We start from the raw sequence: 27,423 nt of genomic DNA on the forward strand, positions 1-27,423 counted from the left end.
AAACAGCTCTGGTGGATATTCCTGCAGTCAGCATGCCAATTGCATGCTTCCGTTAAAACTCCAGAAATCTATGGCATTATGTTGTGTGAAAAACTGCATATTTTAGAGTGGCCTTTTATTGTCCCCAGCAGAAGGGGCACCAGTGTAATGATCATGCTGTTTAATCATCATCTTGATATGCCACACCTGTCAGGTGGATGGATAATCTTGGCAAAGGAGAAAAGCTCACCAACAGGGATGTAAACACATTTGTGCACATGATTTGAGAGAAATCAGCTTTATGTGCGTATGGAACATTTTGAGGAAGTTTTATTTCAGAGCATGAAACATGGGATCAACACTTTACATGTTGCGTTTATATTTTTGTTCAGTATAGAATGAAGTCTTATGCTGCTTGTCATTGAGTTTAAATAATGATGTTGATGTTAGGAAGATTCATCTGAATAAAAGCCAATGATAAGTATCAAGTCATCTGTTACACAAATGACCAACTTGACAGTGTTATTATGGTGGAGTTGAATGTTTTAATGTATAGTGCTGTAAAACAGAAGCACCTGCCCTGTTCACCCTAATGATGTATGCGTGTCTATGTTTCACCCTTACCCCTGGTCTTGGATTACCACTGGATTAGCCATACACTATTCTGTACATAAACCCATATCGCTCACAGTCCAATCAGGTCCCTGTGTATTTGCATATTTCCCAGGGTTACTCTGCCGACAGATGATAGATGACCGTCTGAGGTGCTACAGGGCCAGCCTGATGTATTGCGATGTGATTGGTCCATACAAGGTCCTGCGATGTCATGAAAGACGGCCCCAGGTTTAATCACAGGCGGCTAATCAGATCTGAGACGTATGAGTCACTTTGTTTATGAGAGGGACTGTCGCATTAATCAGGTAATCTGGAAACATGGAGAACACACACACACACACACACACACTGGTTGCACGTTCAAGCTACAAAAAGGCAAGTCACCAACATTAGATGACCTTAAACAATAATCAAATATTGATTGAGGTTCTAAAAATAACACTCAACTTGACTGAAAACAGAATGTACACCTCTGTCAGAGCCCCATCCCTCTTTCTTTCTCTCCATCTCTTTCTTTCTACCTCTTTGAACGTTGCCTCTCTCAAAGAGAACAATGCAGCGCTTTATCAAAGCACACGAACACAGCAGTCTGATTCTAAATACAGTGGGTAAACACACACACACACAAACATAGTACACACACAAACAAACACCTCCAGCAGCAGCCATATGAATGGCTAGGCCACGGCACAATGGTGCTAAATTAAATCACTGATGTCACAGTTGGCAAGGGCCCTCCCATCCCACACTGTGGCCTTATGTGTGTCAGTGTGGGCGGCATCTCGTTTTACACAATCACACACACACACACACACAAAGGGAACGAGATGACCTAATAAGGGCCCTTTTCTTTGCTCTATAAATGTAATCTGAAACACAAGGATATTATTAGGCTGGGTTAAGTGGGGTGTGATCAATACGAGTACCTATGAAAATATTAATTACAACAAAAGGACTACCTTGCTATAGTTCTGAATATTTAATTAGCATAAATGTTCTCTTGGTTTTTATTCAATACTGTCTTCTAGCAACGTGATGATAATATAATAATAATGTAATAACTGTAATAATTTATAGAACAGTGTAACAATGCTTTATATAGTAAGGGGGAACTCCCCAGCATTGGGCAGATCAGACATGGGGTATCAGGTGTGGATCTGGGAGTGTAAACAGCCATTACTTCCACCCCTGTACTTCTGCCTTCCTGCTGCCCACCGTTGTGTGTGTGTGTGTGTGTGTGTGTGTGTGTGTGTGTGTGTGTGTGTGTGTGTGTGTGTGTGTGTGTGTGTGTGTGTGTGTGTGTGTGTGTGTGCCAAGGGCACCTGGTGTGTGTGTGTGCCAACAGACAGTCCACTGGTGCCAAAACTATACACTGAGTGTACAAAACATTAGGAACACCTGCTCTTTCCATAACATACACTAACAAGGTGAATCCAGGTGAAATATATGATCCCTTATTGATGTCACTTGTTAAATCCACTTCAATCAGTGTAGATGAAGGGGAGGAGACAGGTTAAAGAATCATTTTTAAGCCTTGAGACATGGATTGTGTATGTGTGCCATTCAGAGGGTGAATGGGCAAGACAAGATTTAAGTTCCTTTTGAACGGGGTATGGTAGTAGGTGCCAGGCGCATCGGTTTTAGTGTGTCAAGAACTGCAACACTGCTGGGTTTTTGACGCTCAACAGCTTCCCTTGTGTATCAAGAATGGTCCACCACCCAAAGCACATCCAGCCAACTTGACACAAATGTGGGAAGCATTGGAGTCAAGGGCACCTGTGGAATGCCTTTGACACCGTTTAGAGTTCCTGCCCTGACGAATTGAGTCTGTTCTAAGGGCAAAAGGGGGTGCAACTCAATACTAGGATGGTGTTCGTAATGTTTTGTACACTCAGTGTACGTCAGCGAGGCATGAGAGCTACCCACTAAAAGCTTTTGAGGATCTTAGCATCCTTTAGTGACTGATCTATTCTCATGACAAAACATAGAGAAAAAAATAACAATGAGTATGATTACATGCATTGTACGCAGTCAAGTACGGTTCAAATCAAATCCTCACAGGGATCACCATGGATAATGGATGAGATAGTTTTAGTGGGGGCTTTTAATATTGATGTGGGGTGTACAAGGAGAACAAGGTCGCCTGGCTGGCTGTCTCACCCTGTCTCACCCTGATGTCTCACCCTGATGTCTTACCCTGATACTTATACTGCTGCATCACAATAACACCAGGTGCAATGGAGCGAATCCTGCTCTTCACCCTGCCTGCACTGTGTGTGTGTGTGTGTGTGTGTGTGTGTGTGTGTGTGTGTGTGTGTGTGTGTGTGTGTGTGTGTGTGTGTGTGTGTGTGTGTGTGTGTGTGTGTGTGTGTGTGTGAGAGAGAGACAAAGAGACAGAGCGTGTGAGAGAGAGAGAGAGAGAGGTGGAAGAGAAAGAGGTAGAAACATTGTTTGTGAGGAGAGATAGGTAAAGTGAGCAGCGTCGGTCGCGCTTCAATCAAACATCCGGGTGCTTAAAAGCGCAGAAGCACCGCTGCAGCTGCGTTTCCGCGTTGACTGAGCGGAGAGAGTGGAGGGGAGGGGAACGGCGAGAGCGAGCGAGCAGCGGAGACGCAGTGGGACACAGAGTCGGAGAAAAATTGCAAAGACGCACCACAGCCACACAACAAATAAATAGAGAATCGAACATTGAGCGTCAAGGAGCCCGACCCGAGTGGTGCGCGGCCGAAACCCTTTTCACTATGTAAAACCACCAGCTAAAATGTGAGATTTACGGAGGACATCAGAAGAGAGCGAGAGAGTGGCTTTACCCCGTTATCTTTAGCGGGTCATCTCTATTTTGCTTTCCGTTGTCATCGCAGTGTTTCTGGGGTAAAATGAAGAAGTTTAACATCAGGAAGGTGCTGGACGGCCTAAAGGAGCAGGCGTCTTCCTCTGTTTCGTCTGGCCAGTCGGGCGCCCCGGAGAACAATTTGATGCACGAGACCCTTCAGTCCGAGAATTTTCAGCTCTGCAAGGTGGGCGAGTCAGATGCAGTTTATAATGTAGCTGTATCCAACATAACAGTCTGTGAATGAATGTTGGTGTTTGCGTGTGTATGTTTCTATGTGCTCACTACATATTGGCAACCCCTACTCTCAATATTGATACAGGTGAAAATTAATGCGCCGCCAGCTATATATTATTTTTAGCCTACAATGTTACGGTTATCATCTGATGGACGGTTCGGCTACTATTGCCTACCTACTGCCTTTGCCTCGTATTTTTCGTTATCTGTTATGAAAAGGTATTATAACAATGAGAATTTGCTGGTTTAGACACTCTGTCCATTTCCAAGGTTTGGCAACCCAGCCTGTAAAATGCGCATATGGCGAATGCGCTTTCGATATATACCAGTACCAATATCGAATAGTATGTTCATCATGATTTAGCGTTTATTTACATGCATCCCATCATTAGCCTATACTTTTGTAAAAATCTAATAAATGCATACATATAGGCCTATCCTCCCTTCCGTTAATATACACTGGCTTGCTTCATCGCTCATGTCATGTGCACTTCGCATGAACTGTCATACGGAGGGGTTGGGCTAAAGAACCTGCTTCTTGCATAATCTATGCTCCGCTTGGATTAACATGTCCATCGCTGGATCCCTGGCGGGTTGATCCCACCATACACACCCTCCAGTTCACTCACCCGATCCCCTCATCTATCCATAGCGGGAGAATGCCTCTGAAATTAGTAGGCCCGTTTTATTATGCACTGGCTCCCCTTCCTCCTTGAATTAGACAGGACAGAAGAATGGATAGGGTTAATAAACACTCATATTCGATGCACATGCACTCACTGCCGGTAAAACAGCTGGAACGAATTTAGCCCATCATAGGCAACCACAGCAAATTGATGTTAGGCTATAGTTGATAGGATGCTTTGCTTTCTAGTCAAATGGACAACCCTTGGCTTGAATTGTCGCGGATGCAATGTATTTCTCGCCATCTTATTATGGCGCTGCATACGCGTGTGCGCGCATGTTATTTTTGTTGAATTTAATGGTCCAGACTATGCCCTATCACTATATTGAAATCAACACCCATATAAGAGCTATATTATTATAGCCCTTATTGTACCAGCGATTTAAAAACGCAGGCCTCCGTATTGGTGACGTCTTTCTCTGCGTCGCAAGAGCGCATGAAGGTTTAAACATTTGCGCATGGCTAGAACCGCGTAATATCTGGAATGGTTGACTAGAATGTACAGCCTAGGCTACAATATGTTATATATCCAATGATTTGCGTTTTTGACCGAGCCGCGTCCTGAAGAGTCATAATTGGGTTGGCGCTCCAGGCGCATGGTCTAGGGAAATCATCCAAAGCCCCCCGCTTGTTGCGATGTAATCAACCCGCAATGCCCGGCCCGTGTTGCGGCTCCTGCCTGCGCGAGTGCAGGTGTCTGCTACAGTGGAGCGGCTCTTACATAATATGCTTTAGCCCTCTGCTCGGCATTTACACGCCCACACCAGTATAAATTCACATGTTCAAGCTGAAACACAAGTATCAGACCATACCCATGATCATGCACAACTATTTAAATCAATAAGTTATCGTTTTAGTCAAAATATGAAATATTGGGCTTGAAGTGATAAATCCGAACTGCCCACTTCCAGCAAATCCGTATCAATGCTGTGTCTTTTTTATGAGATTATGTGGAAATTGTTTTTAGTTTACATTACGTTTCAGGGCTGGGTTTTATTTGAATGTTACCACCCACCAGCATAGCATTGTTTAGAAGTCAGAAACACCTGCCAAATTGTTCCTCTTGGGGAGTCCCAACAAAGCCAAACAGCTTTGTTTTGCCGGCTAAACCATGGAGCAAATTAAAATAGGGGATGCAAATGTATGCTTTGCACCTCCAGAAAATTGACATAATCCATTGGATAATTTGTCAATTTTCACTTATGTTTTAAATCTAGTCTGTATTAAACCAACAAAATAAATATGAACATTTTGCAACCCTATTCCCCATGTTGCCCCAAGATAAATGGTTTTGACCACTAAAGTCTTGCTTGCTACATGCTTCACTGCTTTGATTGGTGCAGCTAAAGCACAAGTGTCAATCCTATAATTAAGCAATATGGCCAGAATAGGTGTGGTATATGGCCAGAATAGGTGTGGTATATGGCCAGAATTGGTGTGGTATATGGCCAGAATAGGTGTGGTATATGGCCAGAATAGGTGTGGTATATGGCCAGAATAGGTGTGGTATATGGCCAGAATAGGTGTGGTATATGGCCAATATCAAATCAAATTTTATTAGTCACATGCGCTGAATACGACAGGTGTAGGTAGACCTTACAGTGAAATGCTTACTTACGAGCCCCAAACCAACAATGCAGTTTAAAAAAATACAGATAGAATAAGAAGTAAAAGTAACAAGTACCTAAGGAGCAGCAGTGAAATAACAATAGCGAGACTATATACAGGGGGTACCGGTACAGAGTCAATGTGTGGGGGCACCGGTTAGTTTAGGTAATATGTACATGTAGGTAGAGTTTTGAAAGTGACTATGCATAGATGATAACAACAGAGAGTAGCAGCAGTGTAAAAGAGAGGGGGGGGGGGGAGCAATGCAAATAGTCTGGGTAGCCATTTGATTAGATGTTCAGAGTCTTATGGCTTGGTGTAGAAGCTGTTTAGAACCTCTTGGACTTAGACTTGGTGCTCCGGTACCGCTTGCCGTACGGTAGCAGAGAGAACAGTCTATGACTAGGGTGGCTAGAGTCTTTGACAATTTTTAGGGCCTTCCTCTGACACCGCCTGCTATAGAGTCCTGGATGGCAGGAAGCTTGGCCCCAGTGATGTACTGGGCCATTCGCTACCCTCTGTAGTGCCTTGCGGTCAGAGGCCGAGCAGTTGCCATACCAGGCAGTGATGCAACCAGTCAGAATGCTCTTGATGGTGCAGCTGTCGAACCTTTTGAGGATCTGAGGACCCATGACAAATCTTTTCAGTCTCCTGAGGGGGAATAGGTTTTGTCGTGCCCTCTTCACGACTGTCTTGGTGTGCTTGGACCATGTTAGTTTGTTGGTGATGTGGACACCAAGGAACTTGAAGCTCTCAACCTGCTCCACTACAGCCCCGTCGATGAGAATGGGGGTGTGCTCTGTCCTCTTTTTCCTGTAGTCCACAATCATTTCCTTTGTATACCAATATACCACGGCGCGAGGTGCCTTTTTGCTATTATAAACTGGTTATCAACGTAATTAGAGCAGTAAGAATAAATGTTTTGTCATACCCATGGTATAGGTCTGATATATCACGGCTGTCAGCCAATCAGCATTTAGGGCTCGAACCACCAGGTAATAATGAAAAATACAAAGGAAAATGCTGCACACTGCTGTTCATGCTCCCAGAACTGCATGAAAAGACACTTTTATGGGTAAAAATTCCAGATCACTTTCTGACAAACAGTTTTCGGGAGTTGTCACGGCTTCAGCACACCCTGCGTGAACGTTGGGAAACGAACATGTTGGTGTTCAGACGACGTGAACGGGTCTGTATCCTCGCATGATCTGGTTGAGTATTTGATGAAAACTTACCCGGGAACGAATAGTCACTCTCAGGTTTCCTAACGTGTACTGCAGGGAACGCACACTGTTGTGTGTGTGCATGTCTGAAAAACTCCCGATCACTCTTCCCACCATTGAAACTCTTGCAAACATACAACACTCACTCTCCCACCTCCTACAAATCCCCCAAAATCTTGCAGTGAGGAAGGCGTCAGGGCATGCATACTAGGTGGTGAAAATCCTGCTGGAAAATGTAGCTAATATTATTGCTAATTTGCTACCCTAGCTGCAGTAGTCAACACTAAAACAATCTTTAGTCTTGTTTACAAAAGATAACTTTACTCTGTGCTGTTACTATCAAACATCCACTTGCCAAACTATGGTGGCCCATATTGAACAAACTGGTGAAACACATTCACGTCCCTGCAAAGGGTAGCTAGTTAAAGTTAGGATACACAATGCTACTTCTTTCTTTCTTTAACTAGGCAAGTCAGTTGAGAACAAATTCTTATTTACAATGACAGCCTACCCCGGGCCAAACCATAACCCGGACGACGCTGGGCCAATTGTGCGCCGCCCTATGAGATTACCAATCACGTCCGGTTGTGATACCACCTGGGATCGAACCAGGGTCTGTAGTGACGCCTCTAGCATTGAGATGCAGTGCCTTAGATTGCTGCGCCACTCGGGAGCAACCAAACTCACATTATACATTCTGAACAATTTAAAAACAAACATGAGTTAAATTGCAATCTTTGCATAATTTTGTTATTGTCATTGACGTAAAATCTTCAACCAATTAGAAATGAGTAGGCCTAGCTAGGTATAATGTTACACATCACAAAATTCAAGTCAAGTCTATTTGTCATATGCGCAGAATACACTGGCTGGGCGGTAAACACATAAAATAAACTATACAGGTAAACATTCACTGACTTGTCTGGATTTGTACTTTCACTTTTATAACAACATTTACATTTTTGATTTGTTACGTTCAATAATACAGTAATGACTCCGGGAAATGATGGCAATCATCTGTTTTTATTGCCAGAAAGAACTGCCTTCAGCAGACAACTAAGAAAGTTCGCTTGCAAGAGCAACAATTCAAAAAACTTTGTGAGTAAAGACCCCAAGAAATTGGGCGACTACCCAAAGTGGTGAAAGTAAGAACTGCAATTTAATCCATAAATGCAGTCAAATAGGAGAATAATAATTCTGTCAAGGAAATTATTTTTCATTTTTTGCGAAATAGAGGCATACTTAGACAAAAGAGAAATTACACACTGTGTGAATGACAGCACATTAGTGCAGTGAATGAAGAAATGGATGAAAATGCTGGACTTTAACAAGTAACTATGCAAATGGTAAGCATTACTCAGTACAAAATCCTACAAAAGTGGATTTTGATTTCTACGCAATGTTCTACAAATGAGATTACTTCACTGTCAGTTTTGCCCTATTATTTTTGGTTGAACATTAAAGCAATCAGAATGGACAAAGCACTTTAAAACCCCTGATAATTCATTTGTTGCTACCATAGGGCCATGCACTAACCCATAAAGCATATATAAAACTTGTATTATTCAGAAACATCAAACATCAGAAACATCACCGTCATACTGTTAAAAATGAGAAAAATACAGTGATATGATATGTTGGCCATATCGCCCAGTCCTAGATACAGTGCCTTCACAAAGTATGCATACCCCTCGACTTATTCCACATTATGTTGTGTTACAGCCTCAATTCAAAATTGATTAAATTGTTTTTTTACACACAATATTTTTTTACACACAAATAACAAACATACTTTTTTTTTGTTATACATTTTTGCTATTTTATTGAAAATGAAATACTTAAATATCTAATTTACATACGTAAGTATTCAAACCCCTGAGTCAATACATGTTAGAATAACCTTTGGCAGCGATTACAGCTGTGAGTCTTTCTGGATAAATCTCTAAGAGTTTTGCACACCTGGATTGTACAATATTTGACCATTATTATTTTCAAAATGCTTCAACCTCTGTCAAATTGGTTGTTGATCTTTGCTAGACAACCATTTTCAAGGCTTGCCATAGATTTTCAAGCAGATTTAAGTAAAAACGGTAACTCGGCCACTCAGGAACATACAATGTCTTCTTTGTAAGCAACTCCATTGTATATTTGACCTTGTGTTTAAGGTTATTGTCCTGCTGAAAGGTGAATGAATCTCCCAGTGTCTGTTGAAAAGCAGATTGAATGAGGATTTAATCAGGAGTTTTGCCTGTGCTTAGCTCCATTCTATGTATTTTTTATTCTGAAAAACTCCCCAGTCCTTATCGATTACAAGCATATCCATAACATGATGCAGTCACCACTATGCTTGAAAATAGGGAGAGTGGTACTCAGTAATGTGTTGGATTGGATTTGCCCCTAACATAACACTTTGTTTTAAGTGCTTTGCCACATTTTTTTGCAGTATTACTTATATATTTTTATTATTTTTATTCTTTAATGGCTTCCTTTTCACTCTGTCAATTAGGTTCGTTTTGTGGAGTAAATACAATGTTGTTGATCCATCCTCAGTTTTCTCCTGTCACAACAACAACCATTAAACCCTGTAACTGTTTTAAAGTCACCATCGGCCTCATGGTGTAATCCCTGAGCGGTTTCCTTCGTACCGACACCTGGGTTAGGAAGGACGCCTGTATCTTTGTAGTGACTGGGTGTATTGATACACCATCCAAAGTGTAACTAATAATATCACCATGCTCAAAAAGATAATCAACGTCTGTTTTTATTTTTATTTGTACCCATGTACCAATTTTACATATTATTTTTTATTTAACCTTTATTTAACTAGGCAAATCAGTTAAGAACAAATTCTTATTTACAATGACGGCCTACCCCAGCCAAACCGGGTGACGCTGGGCCAATTGTGCGCCGCCCTATGGGACTCCCAATCATGGCCGGATGTGATGCAGCCTGGATGCAGCCCAATAAGTGCCCTTCTTTGTGAGGCATTGGAAAACCTCCCTGGTCTTTGTGGTTAAATCTGTGTTTGAAATTCACTGCTCAACTGAGGGACCTTACAGATAATTGAATGTGTGTGGTACAGAGATGAGGCAGTCATTCAAAAATCATGTTAAAGACTATTATTGCAACTTATTATGTGACTTGTTAAGAATTTTTACTCCTGAACTTATTTATGCTTGCCACAACAAAAGGGTTGAATACTTATTGACTCAAGACATTTCAGCTTTTCATTTTAAATTATTTGGAATTTTATTTTGAAAAACATAATTCCAATTTGACATTATATTGTTTGTAAGCCAGTGACAAACAATCTCAAATTGATGTTTGGGCTTGGCCAGGCTCTCCTGGCCACAGTCCAGGGCTATCACAGAGGAAGGGGTGAGGGGAGGTGGCAGCGGGGGAGGCAGAGGGGTATGATGGGATTGGAGCTGTTGGAGCAGTTGCTGTCTCTGTCCCTGCGGTCGAGGCTGCTCAGCTTCTACTGCTACTGCTGTGGTTGTGTGTGTGGTGGTTACGGTGTCTGCTGTGGTTGTGTGTGTGGTGGTTACGGTGTCTGCTGTGGTTGTGTGAGTGGTGGTTACGGTGTCTGCTGTGGTTGTGTGTGTGGTGGTTACGGTGTCTGCTGTGGTTGTGTGAGTGGTGGTTACGGTGTCTGCTGTGGTTGTGTGAGTGGTGGTTACGGTGTCTGCTGTGGTTGTGTGAGTGGTGGTTACGGTGTCTGCTGTGGTTGTGTGAGTGGTGGTTACGGTGTCTGCTGTGGTTGTGTGAGTGGTGGTTACAGTGTCTGCAGTGGTCTCTGGAGCCAGACTGTCCTGTCTGTAGCCCCCTTCTCTCGCTCTCAGTGTTGTGAATACTTGGAGGAAGAGTTGGCCACCTGGTAAAATAACCTTCTAGAGACGATCCCACGGGCACCATGCCGCCCTCCTAAGTTCCTATCCCACTCTCTGTCCCTGTCCCTCTCTCTGTCTGCCAGTGGTGGCTGCTCATACTGGGGTGCAGGGGGTGGGGGGGTGGAGGGGGGCGAGTAGGGGGCTACCGTGGGGTGACCCCTGTAATAGAGGTCTTCCGGGTAATGGGGTGCTTTGTATGTTCCGACTAAGGAGGGGACAGCAGAGGAGGAACATGGCAACATGTCCTGGGGAGAGTTTTATTTTTTACATTTTTAAATTTCACCTTTATTTAACCAGGTAAGCTAGTTGAGAACTAGTTCTCATTTACAACTGCAACCTGGCCAAGATAAAGCAAAGCAGTGTGACACAAACAACAACACAGAGTTACACATGGAATAAACAAACTTACAGTCAATAATTAAATAGAGAAAGTTTATATACAGTGTGTGCAAATGAGGTAGGATAAGGAGGGTGAGGCAATAAATAGGCCATAGTGGCAAATGTTTTACAGTATGGCAAATTAAACACTGGGGTGATAGATGTGCAGAAGATGAGTGTGCAAGTAGTGGTACTGGGGTGCAAAGGAGCAAAATAAATAAAATAAATAACAATATGTTGATGAGGTAGTTGGATGGGCTATTTACAGGTTGGCTATGTACAGGTGCAGTGATCTGTGAGCTGCTCTGACAGCTGGTGCTTAAAGCCAGTGAGGGAGATATGAGTCTCCAGCTTCAGTGATTTTTGCAGTTCGTTCCAGTCATTGGCAGCAGAGAACTGGAAGGAAAGGCGGCCGAAGGAGGAATTGGCTTTGGGGGTGACCAGTGAAATATACCTGCTGGAGCGTGTGCTGCGGGTGGGTGCTGCTATGGTGACCAGTGAGCTGAGATAAGGCGGGGCTTTACCTAGCAACGACTTATAGATGACCTGGAGCCAGTGGGTTTGGCGATGGATATGAAGCGAGGGCCAGCCAACGAGAGCATACAGGTCGCAGTGGTGGGTAGTATATGGGGCTTTGGTGACAAAATGGATGGCACTGTGATAGACTGCATCCAATTTGTTGAGTAGAGTGTTGGGGGCTGTTTTGTAATGACATCGCCAAAGTCAAGGTCGGTAGGATAGTCAGTTTTACTAGGGTATGTTTGGCAGCATGAGTGAAGGATGCTTTGTTGCGAAATAGGAAAATTTAATTTTTGATTGGAGATGCTTAATGTGTGTCTGGAAGAAGAGTTTACAGTCTATCCAGACACCTAGGTATTTGTAGTTGTCCACATATTCTAAGTCAGAACCGTCCAGAGTAGTGATGCTGGACGGGTGGGTAAGTGTGGGCAGCGATCGGTTGAAGAGCATGCATTTAGTTTTGCTTGCATTTATTAGCAGTTGGAGGCCACGGAAGGAGGCAATGAAGCTTGTCTGGAGGTTAGTTAACACAGTTTTCAAAGAAGGGCGAGAAGTATACAGAATGCTGTCGTCTGCGTAGAGGTGGATCAGCAGCAAGAGCGACATCATTGATGTATACAGAGGAAAGAGTCAGCCCGAGGATTGAACCCTGTGGTACCCCCTTAGAGACTGCCAGAGGTCCGGATAACAGGCCCTCTGATTTGACACACTGAACTCTGTCAGAGAAGTAGTTGGTGAACCAGGCTAGGCAGTCATTTGAGAAACCAAGGCTGTTGAGTCTGCCGATAAGAATATGGTGATTGACAGAGTCAAAAGCCTTGGCCAGGTCGATGAATACAGCTGCACAGTATTATTTCTTATCGATGGCCGTTATGATATCGTTTAGGACCTTGAGCGTAGCTGAGGTGCATCCATGACCAGCTCGGAAACCAGATTGCATAGGGGAGAAGGTACGGTGGGATTCGAAATGGTCGGTGATCTGTTTGTTAACTTGGCTTTCGAAGACCTTAGAAAGGCAGGGTAGGATAGATATAGGTCTGTAGCAGTTTGGGTCTAGAGTGTCTCCCCCTTTGAAGAGGGGGATGACCGCGGCAGCTTTCCAAACTTTGGGGATCTCAGACGATACGGAAGAGAGGTTGAACAAGCTAGTAATAGGGGTTGCAACAATAGTAGTCACTGTTGGTCAACGGCCCAGGGTTGTATTTAACATGTCTGACAGAAACACAATGACAGAAAGAGGGTTTAGATAAAACATAAGTTGGCACATTGAAATGTGTGATCCTAATGAGTAGAAATATATATAATTTATATAATAACAACACATGTGGATAATTGCTTAGACGCTGCTCATTAAAGCCCTTGAATGCCAGCATCCCTGCAGCCAGGGCAACAATCTCAGAAGACAGCCTCCACCGGATAACCGAAGACTGCACAGAAACAATTAGACCAGAGGATTGGATAGAGACATTACACAAAAGCAGGCAGTGAGAGTGTCAAGCATGAGGGCCCATAAAGGTACATCGTAAAAACCATACTGAACAAAAATATAATCCCAACATGCAGCAATTTCAATGATTTTACCGAGTTACAGTTCATATAAGGAAATCAGTCAATTTAAATCAATTCATTAGGCCCTAACCTATGGATTTCACATGACTGGGGAGCCAGGCTCAGACAATCAGAATTCGTTTTTTTCCCCACTAAAGGGCTTTACTACAGACAGAAATACTCTTCAGTTTCATCAGCTGTCCGGGTGGCTGGTCTCAGACGATCCCACAGGTGAAGAAGCTGGATGTGGAGGCCCTGGGCTGGTGTGGTTACACGGGGTCTATGATTGTGAGGCCAGTTGGACGTACTGCCAAATTCTCTAAAAAGACATTTGAGGCGGCTTATGGTAGAGAAATTAACACTACATTCTCTGGCAACAACTCTGGTGGACATTCCTGCAGTCAGCATGCCAATTGCGTGCTCCCTCAAAACTTGAGACATCTGTGGAATTGTGTTGTGTTTGCCTTTTATTGTCCCCAGCACAAAGTGCACCTGTGTAATGATCATACTGTTTAATCAGCTTCTTGATATGCCACACCTGTCAGGTGGATGGATTATCTTGGCAAAGGAGAAATGTTCACTAACTGGGATGTAAAGACATTTGTGCATAACATTTGAGAGAAATATGATTTTTGTGCTTGTGATCTTTTATTTCAGCTCATGAAACATAGGACCAACACTTTACACGTTGCGCTTATATTTTTGTTCAGTAGACATGAAAATGGCAGTTGGATGGTTGCGATGAGCCCTTGGTGAGCATACAGAGTCTGGGCCGTGTAGGAGCCACTCACAATCAGGTCATAATATTTCTGCCTCTGCTGACATGCAGATACACACACACAAACATGCCCATAAGACCAGGTCGTCATATCTTTCAAAAATACTTACCTGTACAAAGATATTGAGTACTATCGTTTTCCATGTCTGCCTTAACACCTCTGTGCCTCAATATGTTTTTTCCCCACACTCACAAAATCAAACACTAACAGAAAATCAAACCACAGAGACATGAAGCCTTGTCCTACCCAGATATCCAGTTGAGAGTGAATGATGTTGCTCATGACAGAGGTTTTGTGCAGTTGTTTGACCAAGTTGTTAGCCTCCCTGGTGCTGGTGGTTACGGGTCTTGGGCTGAAACAATATGTCCACCTCCCCAAAAATGGCGCACATCACGGCCAGGAAGGGGTCCTTGAAGTTGTCATTGAGGAGAGTGAAAGACACCTCCCTGGGGGAATGGGCTCAACATAGAACTCATCCAGCTTTGGGTGGGGGGGTTGGACATGAGATGGCAAAGTGAGGCAAGTGGAAGTGTGTGATAAGGGATGAATACAGGAGTTAGACATTTAGTCATTTAGCAGACAGACAGTAAGTACATTCATCATAAGGTAGCCAAGTGAGACAACCCCATATCACAGTCATAGTAGGTACATTTTGACTTAGATAAGGTCAGCAAAGTTAGTGCTGGTAAGAAAAGAAGAGGGCCAGAGTTAGTGCAAGAAAGGCAAGGGTTTTAGTAGAGGGGGTGGGGGGTGGGTGCTGTGGGATACATCAAGATACTTGGTGTAGAGGAAGGTTTTCAGATGTTTTCAGAAGATGTGCAGGCACTTGGCTGTCCTGACATTACGGGAAAGCTGTGTGCATGGAGCAGATCCTACAAGGTCGAGGGTCCCACAAATCTCCCACTAGGGAACCCCAATTCCTGTAGACTGTGGAGAGATGACAAGAGTCAAAGGCTCATGTTACAATAAAGTACAACAACCACACATGCAGCTATCTCAGACATAACAGAAGTCATATAAAAACAATACTAACCGGCACACAGAAATTGTTTTCAAATCGGTAGCCTATTTGACTGATAACACCAAGCCTACAGCCCAATACATTTTAAACTACATCTTATATATTATGTCTTAGATTGTAACAATTCCTCTACATCCCTTTTCTACAAATGACCCACTCAATCTCTAGACCAGAATGTTTGCACTAAGCTGCAGTGGTAAAAGCCTACTGTCAAGAAATAACAATGACTACGTGACATATAATTTCCCGAAAACACAATCCAGTTGATACATTTAAAAAATGTCATTGCATTCATGCAATTGTATAAGTTTATCATTAGAAACAGCTAGCCTATAATGTTACATATTGGCACTAGCAGTTAACTAACACTGAATAGACACTTGTTAGCCAACTATAACATTCACAATTCCAGAGGTAACAATGCAAAACAGTCTTAACGTTATTATCAGCTTATATTACCAGCATTGATCCGCGTAGAGTCGAGAAAAATAGACTTGCCATCTTTATCAATCAAATAGTCTGTAAGCCTGCTGTCGAGAAATGACATTAATAACAACGTGACATAGCTAGCTATAATTCTAAAACACAATCCAGTTGATAAATGTATAGAATGTCGTTGCATGCATGCATTGTTAATTTTAACCTAGCTAGCTACCTATAGCATACTATAAACTCGCTCCAGCCTGAGTTGCTGTCAAAACAATGATAGCAACGGTACACTCTAGCTAGGGTAGCTAGCTAGTTGTTTAGCAAACTAGCATACCACTAACGTTCATTTCAAGCCGCTAGTAATGATTTGTTTTTGATAACCACATTAACAGGATGTAACGTTGGTAAGGTAGCTAGATACTTCAGTTCACATTAACTTGCTAGATATATATAAACTCTGTTACCATGTGTGACTAACATTAGCTGCTAGCTAGCTAGAATACTTGGTTTAATTTAGCTAGAACATTAGCTTGCTCAGTTAGCAAAAAAACTATAATGAACAGTCAACCGCAAAAGAAAATTCAAGGAACTTGTTTGTCTATTTTGTTGTGCTATTACATTTGTATTGGTGTTTCGTGTCCGATGTGCTCAGGGTGTTGCTACATGTCATTTGTGATGTGCATCATGAGCCAAGTCACTGTAGCCTATAATGTCACTTCCCCTGTAACCATGAGCACGGACTGACTTGGCTTTGCTGTACAGCAGCTGAAGTCTACCAGCAACCTGCCAGCATCCTACCTACCAAAGATTGTACCGTGTTCATTACAAAGTAGAAAAACAAATGTCTCTTATGGAAGATGCCAAAAGTTTGGAGACAACAATAGATGGCGAAGTCAAAAATACTGGTTTCCGTCTGTGGCGACGTTTTCACTATTATGCTTACGACAAATCCAGAACCAGTAGCCAGCTGACTAATGTTTTGTGTACGGTGTAGTAAAAAAAACTGCAAAAACAGATAACATTAGCTAGCTAGATAAGGTTAGCAAGATAGCAAACTAATGTTCGCATGCTAAGTAGCTACACTGACAGCTTTCAATTTGTTGATGTTTCTCCAGTCCACGTGGAAATCACCAGAACATTCTTTCCCACCCCCAAGTTGTGAATATATATACAACAGTGACCTCTCATTCAGAGAAAAAAATAAGAATAAGAGGAAAAATGCCAAAAATGAAGCTGGGAATGTGGCTACTGAGACCAGTGACAATCATAACCCAATAGAAAACTCTGAGGTTAATAAGGGACCCGAAGGCGGTGCATCTCTCTGCAGAATACAAAAGAAGGCAGCCAAAAATCAATGCTGGCTTTCATTCAAACAATCCGGAATCAACAAACACCCAAGTGGCCCAGGGTACCAAGCTCCCCATCAGAGTCTGGAGTTAGGTCACCTGCAGGGAAAAAAAGGCTGATATGGAGGATGTAATTCTGAGAGAAGTGGAGAAAAGTCTCCTTAATTAGCCACCCAGACCGAAATCATTGATGAATGGTGGAACATGCATGATTGAAATAATCTATATTTGAGTAGCCTATATTATCTGGTTCAGAGAAGGACATCTGTGTATGTGAGCATAACCTCTGTTGCTACCATAAGAGAATGAGCAATCTGCAGATAACTTTTTCAAACCATCCATCAGGCTAAAATGCTCTGGGACCCTCGTTCCAAGCCTAGAGGAATATTGGGAGGTCATTTGAATATTCATAGCATTATTTCTAAGAGTGAACAGGTAGAACATTTATTGAATGAGTCTAATCTTGATTTTTCTGTTTCTCTGAGACATGGCTGAAGAAATTGTCTCCTATTTCAGCCTTTAATGTTGCTGGATAGTCCATATTCAGGAGCAACAGGGGAGAGGGCAGTGGGGATGGATTGATTATGTACATGGAAGATAACTTTAACATATGGAAACATGCTAACGACCTTGAATGTATGGGGCTGAATGTCTTCCTCTCCCCTCATATGTCTCTCACTATAATTTGATTATATCAACCACCAACATCTGATATCTCATTTTATGACCATCTAAATGCCATGCTTAAAGAATGTGACTATAAGAAGGAGATCATCTTCATGGGCGATTTCAATATAAACTGGGAAAACAAAACGTGCAGGAAAAAACTCAAAGACTATTTCAACCTGACTCAAATAATACAAGGTCCAACCAGAGTAACACAGTCATTCATCCCAGACTCAAATTGATCTGGTGTTTACTAACAGACCTGATCGAAAAACTAAGTCCACTAGCTTACAAACTGGCGTTTCTCAAATCAAATTGATTTGGTCACATACACGTGTTTAGCAGATGTTATTGCTGGTGTAGCGAAATGCTTGTGCTTTTAGTTCCGAGAGTGCAGCAATATTTGAAATGTTACTTTGGTGTTTAGAAAGCTCATTAAAAAGAGATTTAAGTACTTTACACCACTGCAATTGTAGAATAAATGTTTCTCATATCGATGCCACATAGGCTGTTTTCTAAATGAGAATTTGTTTTTTAGGGGCACTTGCTCTTTAAGCAAACAAATGGGCTACAACAACCTGCCTAACTGACTGACTGATGCAATACTCCAGCAGCAGCATATTGTGGTAGACCTGTCACACCCCAATGTGAAGGGTTATATTACAGTAGTAATGTAATCACAATTAGCTGCTATGTGGGAGGCGCCATAAAAAGAGATCACCCACTGGGCAAAAACTGGTTGAATCAACATTATTTCCACTTAATTTCAACCACAAAATGTAATGTGATGATGTTCAATCAATGTGGAAAACGTATAGGAATTTTGTATTTTTTTCACCCAACTTTTAAACTAAATCCAGTGATAAGGTGACAGTTTTGGTTGATTTCACATTGAATTCACGTTTGTTGACAACTCCACCAAATGTAAATCAAAACTACACGTTGAACTGTCTGTGCCCAGTGGGGGTGTTGTTGCTAGTGCACACACAATATGATGGAACCCAACCGTTAGGCGTACACATTAAACATCACAGTTTAATTGGTGTTGTGCTCATGTATTGCTGTTCCTTTGCCTGTAATTTCAAGTGTTCATTCACAGACTTCAAATTGCGGTTTGAGTAAATATATTGATGTTGAATTATGTGGACACAAAACTACTCTATTGAGAGAACGCTTATTCCCGCTAACCCTGATTTGTATCTGTTGTTTCCTCATCGCCCTGCTTTGCTGCCATCTCATTGGACGCCCAGACTGTCCGTCATGGCTTCCCCTATCAGCCGTCGTCCATGGCCCATGACCCAGTCCAGAAGATCCTGGCCATTGGGACCCAGAGCGGGGCCCTCAGACTGTATCCTTTCTGCTCTGTGTGGTGCTGTGTTCAACTCCATTGATCTGTTTGTGTTGTGTACACTAGCCCCTGGATCCCTGAGGGGGAGGCCCTGTATGGGGCTGCTCTCAGCCCAGCCCAGACCAGCAGCAGGTAGGTGGATGGATGAATGGATAGAAAGACAATCAGAATGCTCTTGGAAGAGCAGGCTGAGCTCATGGGTGTTTATGTATACTCATTCTATCTATGTCTAATAACACATATTACAGTAAAATGGCATGTTACACTGTAAAAGAAAAAAGCCTATCCTTTACTCTTAATCCTTGATATAGAGCTAGCAGCCAGTTTACAGGGACAACAGCTTGCTGTGCTTTATAACACAGAGCAGTGGAATGGCACCCCAGGGAGCCATAGCTACAGAGAGCACCTGCCCGCAATCTCGCCTCTTGCCTGCCTGCCTGCATCAGGCCCCTTTACTGTTCCAGCATGTGTTCTCCCTGAAAGTAGCTCATTAAGGTGTGATTACTGTCTGCCTTTCTGTCCCTCCTTGCTTTTCCCCGTTTCTGTCTGCGTTTCTGTCTCTCCCTGCTGTCTGTCTTTTTGTCTCTCCCTGTTGTCTGTCTTTCTGTCTTTCTCTGCTGTCTGTCTTTCTGTCTCTCTCTGCTGTCTTTCTGTCTCTCATTACTGTCTGTCTTTCTGTCTCTCTCTGCTGTCTTTCTGTCTCTCCCTGTTGTCTGTCTTTCTGTCTCTCCCTGTTGTCTGTCTTTCTGTCTCTCTCTGCTGTCTTTCTGTCTCTCCCTGTTGTCTGTCTTTCTGTCTCTCCCTGTTGTCTGTCTTTCTGTCTCTCTCTGCTGTCTTTCTGTCTCTCCCTGTTGTCTGTCTTTCTGTATCTCTCTGTTGTCTGTCTTTCTGTCTCTCCCTGTTGTCTGTCTTTCTGTCTCTCTCTGCTGTCTTTCTGTCTCTCCCTGTTGTCTGTCTTTCTGTCTCTCCCTGTTGTCTGTCTTTCTGTCTCTCCCTGTTGTCTGTCTTTCTGTCTCTCTCTGCTGTATTTCTGTCTCTCCCTACTGTCTGTCTGTCTTTCTATCTCTCCCTGTTGTCTGTCTTTCTGTCTCTATCTGCTGTCTTTCTGTCTCTCCCTACTGTCTGTCTTTCTATCTCTCCCTGTTGTCTGTCTTTCTGTCTCTCTCTGCTGTATTTCTGTCTCTCCCTACTGTATGTCTTTCTGTCTCTCCCTGTTGTCTGTCTTTCTGTCTCTCCCTGTTGTCTGTCTTTCTGTCTCTCCCTGCTTTCTTCTACACATGGGCTTAATGTCTACTTACATCTGAATGGAAAGGTGAGACTAAAAATTGTCTCAGTACTATTGGTGCAGGATGACAGTTCCCTAAGATACTGATCGAAGGTCAGTTTAGCATACTATTTGCATTGGTATTAGATCAAGATGGAACCACAGAGTTGTTGATATGCTGGCTATGCTGGTCAGTTTCCGCTGAGACAACATGTGTTTTTTTTGACCACTTGAGCTGAAGTTAAACCATCAGTGAATGGTTTGGCGATTCTTCCTCCTCACTGATGTTGGAAGCTTTGAATTTGAGAGAGGAGAGAAGCATCTTAACTTCAGTCGTATCTTTGATTGATGTCGATCAGATAGAAATAGGTTTTTATCTCAGGGAGAGGAAGGTGAATGGGGAGTCATGCAACCACCCACGCTGTTCCCTTCTCAGATCAGTGCTCTAGATGACGAATTGGCCTGCTTTTGCCTAATCTGAAGACGAAGATGCCTGATACAGAAGATATGCTGTTATTGGTCCTTGTTTGTCCTTTGATGAAGAGGATTTCTAGGAAGCTGAGAGTCTAGTTGTAGGCATTTGTTAGAGCTGTAGTTGTGTAGCTATATATTTGCATTATGTCTATAACGTCTGTCCTGTAACTCTATGTCTGCCCTGTAGCTCTATGTCTGTCCAGTAGCTCTATGTCTGTGGTGTGGCTCTATGCTGTGATTGCCTGCTAGCTTTTGTCAATGTGTCTGTGGCGAGGCTGTTTGCGGTGCTGTCCTCTCCTTTCCGCTAGGGCCTGAGCCTAGCAGCGGGTAGTGGTGAGCGGGCTGGAGGAGGGGAAGAGGAGAGGACAGGAAAGGATCCCCAGAGCTGCCAGCCTAAGTGAATGCCCTGTGATCCTAAAAATGGTCCTATTTGTGATGCTGGGCAGGGTTAGGAGTATGTGTTTTCTGTCCCTTTGGTGCTGTCTGACTGAGAGTGAAAGAGGCTGGGGAAAGAGAGGGGGGAGAGAGAGAGAGAGAGACAAACACTCACATGCACATACACATGTTTGTTGTACTATCCTTGTGGGGACCAAACATTTGATTCCCATTCAAAATCCTATTTTCCCAAACCCCTAAAGCTAACCGTAAGCCTAAAATAGCCTTTTTCCTGGTGGGGACCGGTGAAATGTCCCCACTTTTCTTTGTTTTACTATCCTTGTGAGGACTTTTGGTCCCCACAAGGATAGTAAAACCAAAAACAGACAGACAGACAGACAGACAGACAGACAGACAGACAGACAGACAGACAGACAGACAGACAGACAGACAGACAGACAGACAGACAGACAGACAGACAGACAGACAGACAGACAGACAGACAGACAGACAGACAGACAGACAGACAGAGAGAGAGAGAAAAGGGTTATGTTTGTCTGTTTGTTGATGTCACACTCCACCTAGCTGCTCAGGTTAGGCCCGTGCAGCTCCTGGGCTCTTGCACCAGAATATAACTTATATTGATCTGTGTGTTGTATTTTTTCGAATCCCCGAGCCGACTAGCTTAACCCTTATTTCTCCTGTAAGTCGCTCTGGATAAGAGAGTCTGCTAAATGATTAAAATAATTAAATGTACTACACACACCATCTCAATTGTTTGGGACCAATCTGCATCATAGGCATATCTCTGCAGCAACATATTGTCTCACAATATGTGGAGAACAATAGAAAGATGTCTATCTGCACCAGCAGTTTAGCTACAGTATATTAAATGATCTGCTCATTAAAGTGAGTGAGAAGGGACTGTATTACTAATACAGACTGCAGAATGACCATATTACAGATGCAATGAGAGGTATAGCCCTACCTTGGGAAACCTCTCTGAGGGTACTTCCCTCCTTCACGGAACCACTGATCTAACATGACCAGATCAGTGAAATGTTTGCAGTGGTTTCGAGGCTTTCATCTATCCATCTGGCATACAGCACAAGATCAGTGATGGCTTCCAGAAATGGAGGAAACAAGGAATTAGGGGTTTTCTCAGTATTGAACCAGGCCCGTGCACAGTCTCTAGGTGTGTGTTTTGTCGCTCCACACATCACCAGATTATCTCATCTGCACACACACACACACACACACACACACACACACACACACACACACACACACACACACACACACACACACACACACACACACACACACACACACACACACACACACACACACACACACACACACACAAAGGATGGGCATATGGCTAAAACGCAACATTGAATCACAATGTACACTACATGGCCAAAAGTAGTACACTACATGGCCACCCCTTCAAATTAGTGGATTTGAATATTTCAGTCACGTCCGTTGCTGACAGGTGTATAAAATCGAGCACACAGCCATGCAATCTCCATAGACAAACATTGGCAGTAGAATGGCCTCACTGAAGAGCTCAGTGATGTTCAACATGGCACAGTCATAGGATGCCACCTTTCCAACAAGTCAATTCGTCAAATTTCTGCCCTGCTAGAGCTGCCCCGGTCAACTGTAAGTGCTGTTATTGTGAAGTGGAAGCAACGTCAGCACAAGAACTGTTCGTTGGCAGCTTCATGAAATGGTTTCCATGGCCAAGCAGCTGCACACAAGCCAAAGATCAACATGCACAATGCCAAGCGTTGGCTGGAAGGGTGTAACGTTCGCCGCCAGTAGAAACGCGTTCTCTGGTGTGATGAATCATGCTTCACCATCTGGCAGTCCGACGGACGAATCTGAGTTTGGCGGATGCCAGGAGAACACTACCTGCCGAGTGCATAGTGCCTGGGGTTGTTTTTCATGGTTTGGACTAGGCTCTTTAGTTCCAGTGAAGGGAAATGTTAACGCTACAGCATATAATGACATTTTAGACAATTCTGTGCCTCCAACTTTGTAGCAACAGTTTGGGGAAGGCACTTTCCTGTTTCAGCATGACAATGCCTCTGTGCACAAAGCGATGTCCATACAGAAATGGTTTGTCGACATCGGTGTGGAAGAACTTGACTGGCCTGCACAGAGCCCTGACCTCAACCCTGTCGAACACCTTTCGGATTAATTGTAATGCTGACTGCAAGCCAGGCCTAATCACCCAACACCAGTACCCCACCTCACTAATGCTCTTGTGGCTGAATGGAACCAAGTCCCCGCAGCAATGTTCCAACATCTTGTGGAAAGCCTTCCCAGAAGAGTGGAGGCTGTTATCACAGCAAAGGGGGACCAACTCCATATTAATGCCCATGAATTTGGAATGAGATGTTTGACGAGCAGGTGTCCACATACTTTTGGTCAAGTAGTGTAGCACCTGTATTGTTTTACCTGTTGTAGTATTTTGTTGTAGCATGCCACATTAGTTATTGCATTCTAATTGCAGAGTTGTACACTACATATTGTCTGTTGATTGTTTAATGCATAGAATTAGTATTACAATGTGAATAGTATCTCTATGTGGCTTTTCCCTCCGATTCTGTAGAGGTCTGACTCTGAATGTAAAGATCTGTCTGTAGAGATTTGACAGCAGCGATCTGGCTACAGAGGGCTAGCTTCACACATAGAGAGTAGAGGAGCTAACACTGATGCTGGATGGAGCGAGAGATTTACACAGAGTAGGGCAGCCAGCATCACAGCACAGAAATGCTGCATTTTCCAGGTCAGAAGCCATTGTGTATATACTGTATTTGTTGATTTATTCAATTCTTTATATAATTTTTCATCCCTCCCTTCCCTGTCCAGGCGTCTCTCGTCAGGAGCTAACCATTTTAGATGGCACTCCACAGTACAGACCAGGCCTGAGGTTGTGTGTGTGTCAGTACTTACATAATGCGCTGGATCTCAGGGAACGGAAGTCAAGGCTGAATGAGACAGCAACAGTGTCATCAAAGGAGCTGGCTGCTGTGTGTGTTTGATGTGAGTGAGTGAGTGAGTGAGTGAGTGAGTGAGTGAGTGAGTGAGTGAGTGAGTGAGTGAGTGAGTGAGTGAGTGAGTGAGTGAGTGAGTGAGTGAGTGAGTGAGTGTGAGTGTGTTTGATGTGAGTGTGTGTGTTTGATGTGAGTGTGCATATGTTTGTGTCTCTGTGTCTGCCTGGCTCCGGTATGCACATACAGTACCAGTACCAGTACACGCCTACTCATTCAAGGGTTTTTCTTTATTTTGACTATTTTCTACATTGTAGAATAATAGAGAAGACATCAAAACCATGAAATAACACATATGGAATCAGGTAGTAACTAAAAAAGTGTTATATATATTTTATATTCTTCAAAGTAGCCACCCTTTTCCTTTATGACAGCTTTGCACGCTCTTGGCATTTTCTCAACCAGCTTCACCTGGAATGCTTTTCCAACAGTCTTGAAGGAGTTCCCACATATGCTGAGCACTTGTTGGCGGCGTTTCCTTCACTCTGCGGTCCAACTCATCCCAAACCATCTCAATTGGGTTGAGGTCAGGTGATTGTGGAGACCAGGTCAACTGATGCAGCACTCCATCACTCTCCTTCTTGGTCAAATAGCCCTTACACAGCCTGGAGGTGTGTTGAGTCATTGTCCTGTTGAAAAACAAATGATAGTCCCACTAAACGCAAACCAGATGGGATGGCGTATTGCTGTAGAATGCTGTGGTAGCCATGCTGGTTAAGTGTGCCTTGAATTCTAAATAAATCACAGACAGTGTCACCAGCAAAGCATCCCCACACCATCAAACCTCCTCCTCCATGCTTCACGGTGGGAACCACACATGCTGAGATCATCCGTTCACCTGTTCTGCATCTCACAAAGACACGGCGGTTGGAACCAAAAATCGCAAATTTAGACTCATCAGACCAAAGGACAGGTTTCCACCGGTCTAATGTCCATTGCTCGTGTTTCTTGGCCCAAGCAAGTCTCTTCTTCTTATTGGTGTCCTTTAGTAATGGTTTCTTTGCAGCAATTCGACCATGATTCACACATTCTCCTCTGTGTGCAAAGCTGTCATCAAGGCAAAGGATGGCTGCTTTGAAGAATCTCAAATATAAAATGTATTTTGATTTGTTTAATACTTTTTTGGTTACTACATGAATCCATATGTATTATTTCATATGTTTGATGTCTTCACTATTATTCTTCAATGTAGAAAATAGTAAAATATTAAGAAAAACCCTGGAATAAGTAGATGTGTCCAAACTTTTGACTGGTACTGTCAATTAAATTGATTTATTATACTTTTTGTTGTAGCTGTTCCAAAGGAGCATCAGTGGCTGGTAGGCTGTGTAGTGGCTGGAAGGCTGTGTAGTGGCTGGTAGGCTGTGAAGTGGCTGGTAGGCTGTGTAGTGGCTGGTAGGCTGTGTAGTGGCTGGTAGGCTGTGTAGTGGCTCGTAGGCGGTGTAGAGGCCTGGAGATGCTGAACATGTTTCTGTTAATTAACGGGCAATTACCGTGAGACCAGCAGTCTTTTGCATGACAATAACCAGCTGACAAAATGTAATGACTGCCCTATGTGGAGAAACGCTTAACTCCTTCGTTCCTTCTAGCGTCGGTAGCAACATTAGCGGTAGCATCCGGGTGCGCTGGTCAAGTCCCTTAGGGAGGATGCTCCGGAAAGGCTACAGGCACAGCAGGAACTCAGTGGGGATTAGGATCAGATCCTAACCTCTTTTCCCTCCCACAACTGGGACAGGAGGGATTGGGGAAGATGCGAAAATGAAATAACCTTCACTTTGGAGCTACTGTCTTGTGAGAGCTTGGAAGGATAGGTGTGTTGGTGTATGTGGGCGCATCCGTGCACGCGCGTGTGCGCCTGGTGTGTGTGCGTATGTGTACGCTGGTGGATGACTTGTTTCAGCCAGATGGCAGGTCTTGCTGATTAACAGGAAGAACCCACAGGACAGATGGGGTCATAGGGGAGCATTCAAATAATATCTCAGTCTTATCCTCCCCCATAAAAAACATGAACTTGCGCTTGTCTTTTCCTACTACCGCTGACTTTGTTGATCATTTCTTTATTTGAGGAAAAATGTACATACTTCGACTTGTAATATGTGATTGTCTCGCATAGCTATCTTAAGATGATTGTACTAACTGTAAATCTCTCTGGATAAGATTGTCTGCTAATTGACTGAAATGTCAAAATGAGTAGAGGAGACATGGAGTGTAGATGTCAACTGTCATATCAACTTTACTTAACCAGGCCTAGCTATACAGTATCTGTGTCATGTAGTCAGTGCAACAGTCATGTAGTATAGGGTGGTGTTGGATTCTGAGTACAATCAATGTCATTGCACTGAAGGGCTGTGGAGCTTGACTCAAGTGAATTATTATTCAATTCTTTAACATCTATAAAGCTGCTGAACCCTTTTGTAACCTCACTAGATGACACTTGACAGTGGACATTGTCACCATCCCTGTCCCTGTGTATTTCAGTGTTTTTCAGCCCAAAGTCTCTTAGCCATGACAAGCTCTCTACAGGATGGTTTTTAAGCAATAAAACTAGGTTGTCATAGAAATCCCCGGTAGGTGACGTCTTTCCAGATCCTATTAAATAAAGTACTGTACAATTACCTCTTCCTATAATTCTACTGGCTTCTGCAGCCTCCCAGACGGCCATCCCTTATCTCTCTGCTGCTGTGCCCCTATCCTGCCTTGAATGATGGCCGTGTGTGTGTGTGTGTGTGTGTGTGTGTGTGTGTGTGTGTGTGTGTGTGTGTGTGTGTGTGTGTGTGTGTGTGTGTGTCATTCTACTCAGGAGGAAGGACATGTGTGATTCACTGGATCGCTAATGGAAAAGTTTTAGCGAGAGATTCAATATTGTCTTGGCTCAGAAAATGGTGCCCCCCGTCCCCCTCCTCCTCGTCCCCAACCCACTTTCTGTAATTTACCCTCCCAGTGAGTCACCACAATAAAAAAGGCCAAGTGGTCTCTCTATTAAATCCAAAACCAATGTGATTGGATGATAACAAATCTTGATGACCCGAGGCCTAACAGCCAGACAAGGAATGAAGGAATATCCACTGAACAAAAATATAAACGCAACATGCAACAATTTAAAAGATTTTACTGATTTAAAGTTCATATAAAGAAATCTGTCAATTG

The 27,423-nt window shown here is 43.3% G+C and overlaps 1 protein-coding gene across 2 annotated transcripts in view; it reads left to right on the plus strand.

Moving 5' to 3' along the window:
* The first annotated feature begins 3,470 nt into the window (after positions 1 to 3,470).
* Positions 3,471 to 27,423, plus strand: part of LOC120019562 (syntaxin-binding protein 5-like) — a 196,393-nt gene continuing 172,440 nt past the window's right edge. For both annotated transcript variants that reach the window (XM_038962867.1, XM_038962866.1), the window contains exons 1-2: positions 3,471 to 3,611; positions 19,004 to 19,101. In XM_038962867.1, the coding sequence (XP_038818795.1) occupies positions 3,471 to 3,611; positions 19,004 to 19,101 (239 nt within the window). The remainder of the gene's footprint in view (positions 3,612 to 19,003; positions 19,102 to 27,423) is intronic.

The sequence above is a fragment of the Salvelinus namaycush genome, chromosome 24 (genome assembly GCF_016432855.1).
Source record: "Salvelinus namaycush isolate Seneca chromosome 24, SaNama_1.0, whole genome shotgun sequence".
Classification (NCBI taxonomy): domain Eukaryota; kingdom Metazoa; phylum Chordata; class Actinopteri; order Salmoniformes; family Salmonidae; genus Salvelinus; species Salvelinus namaycush.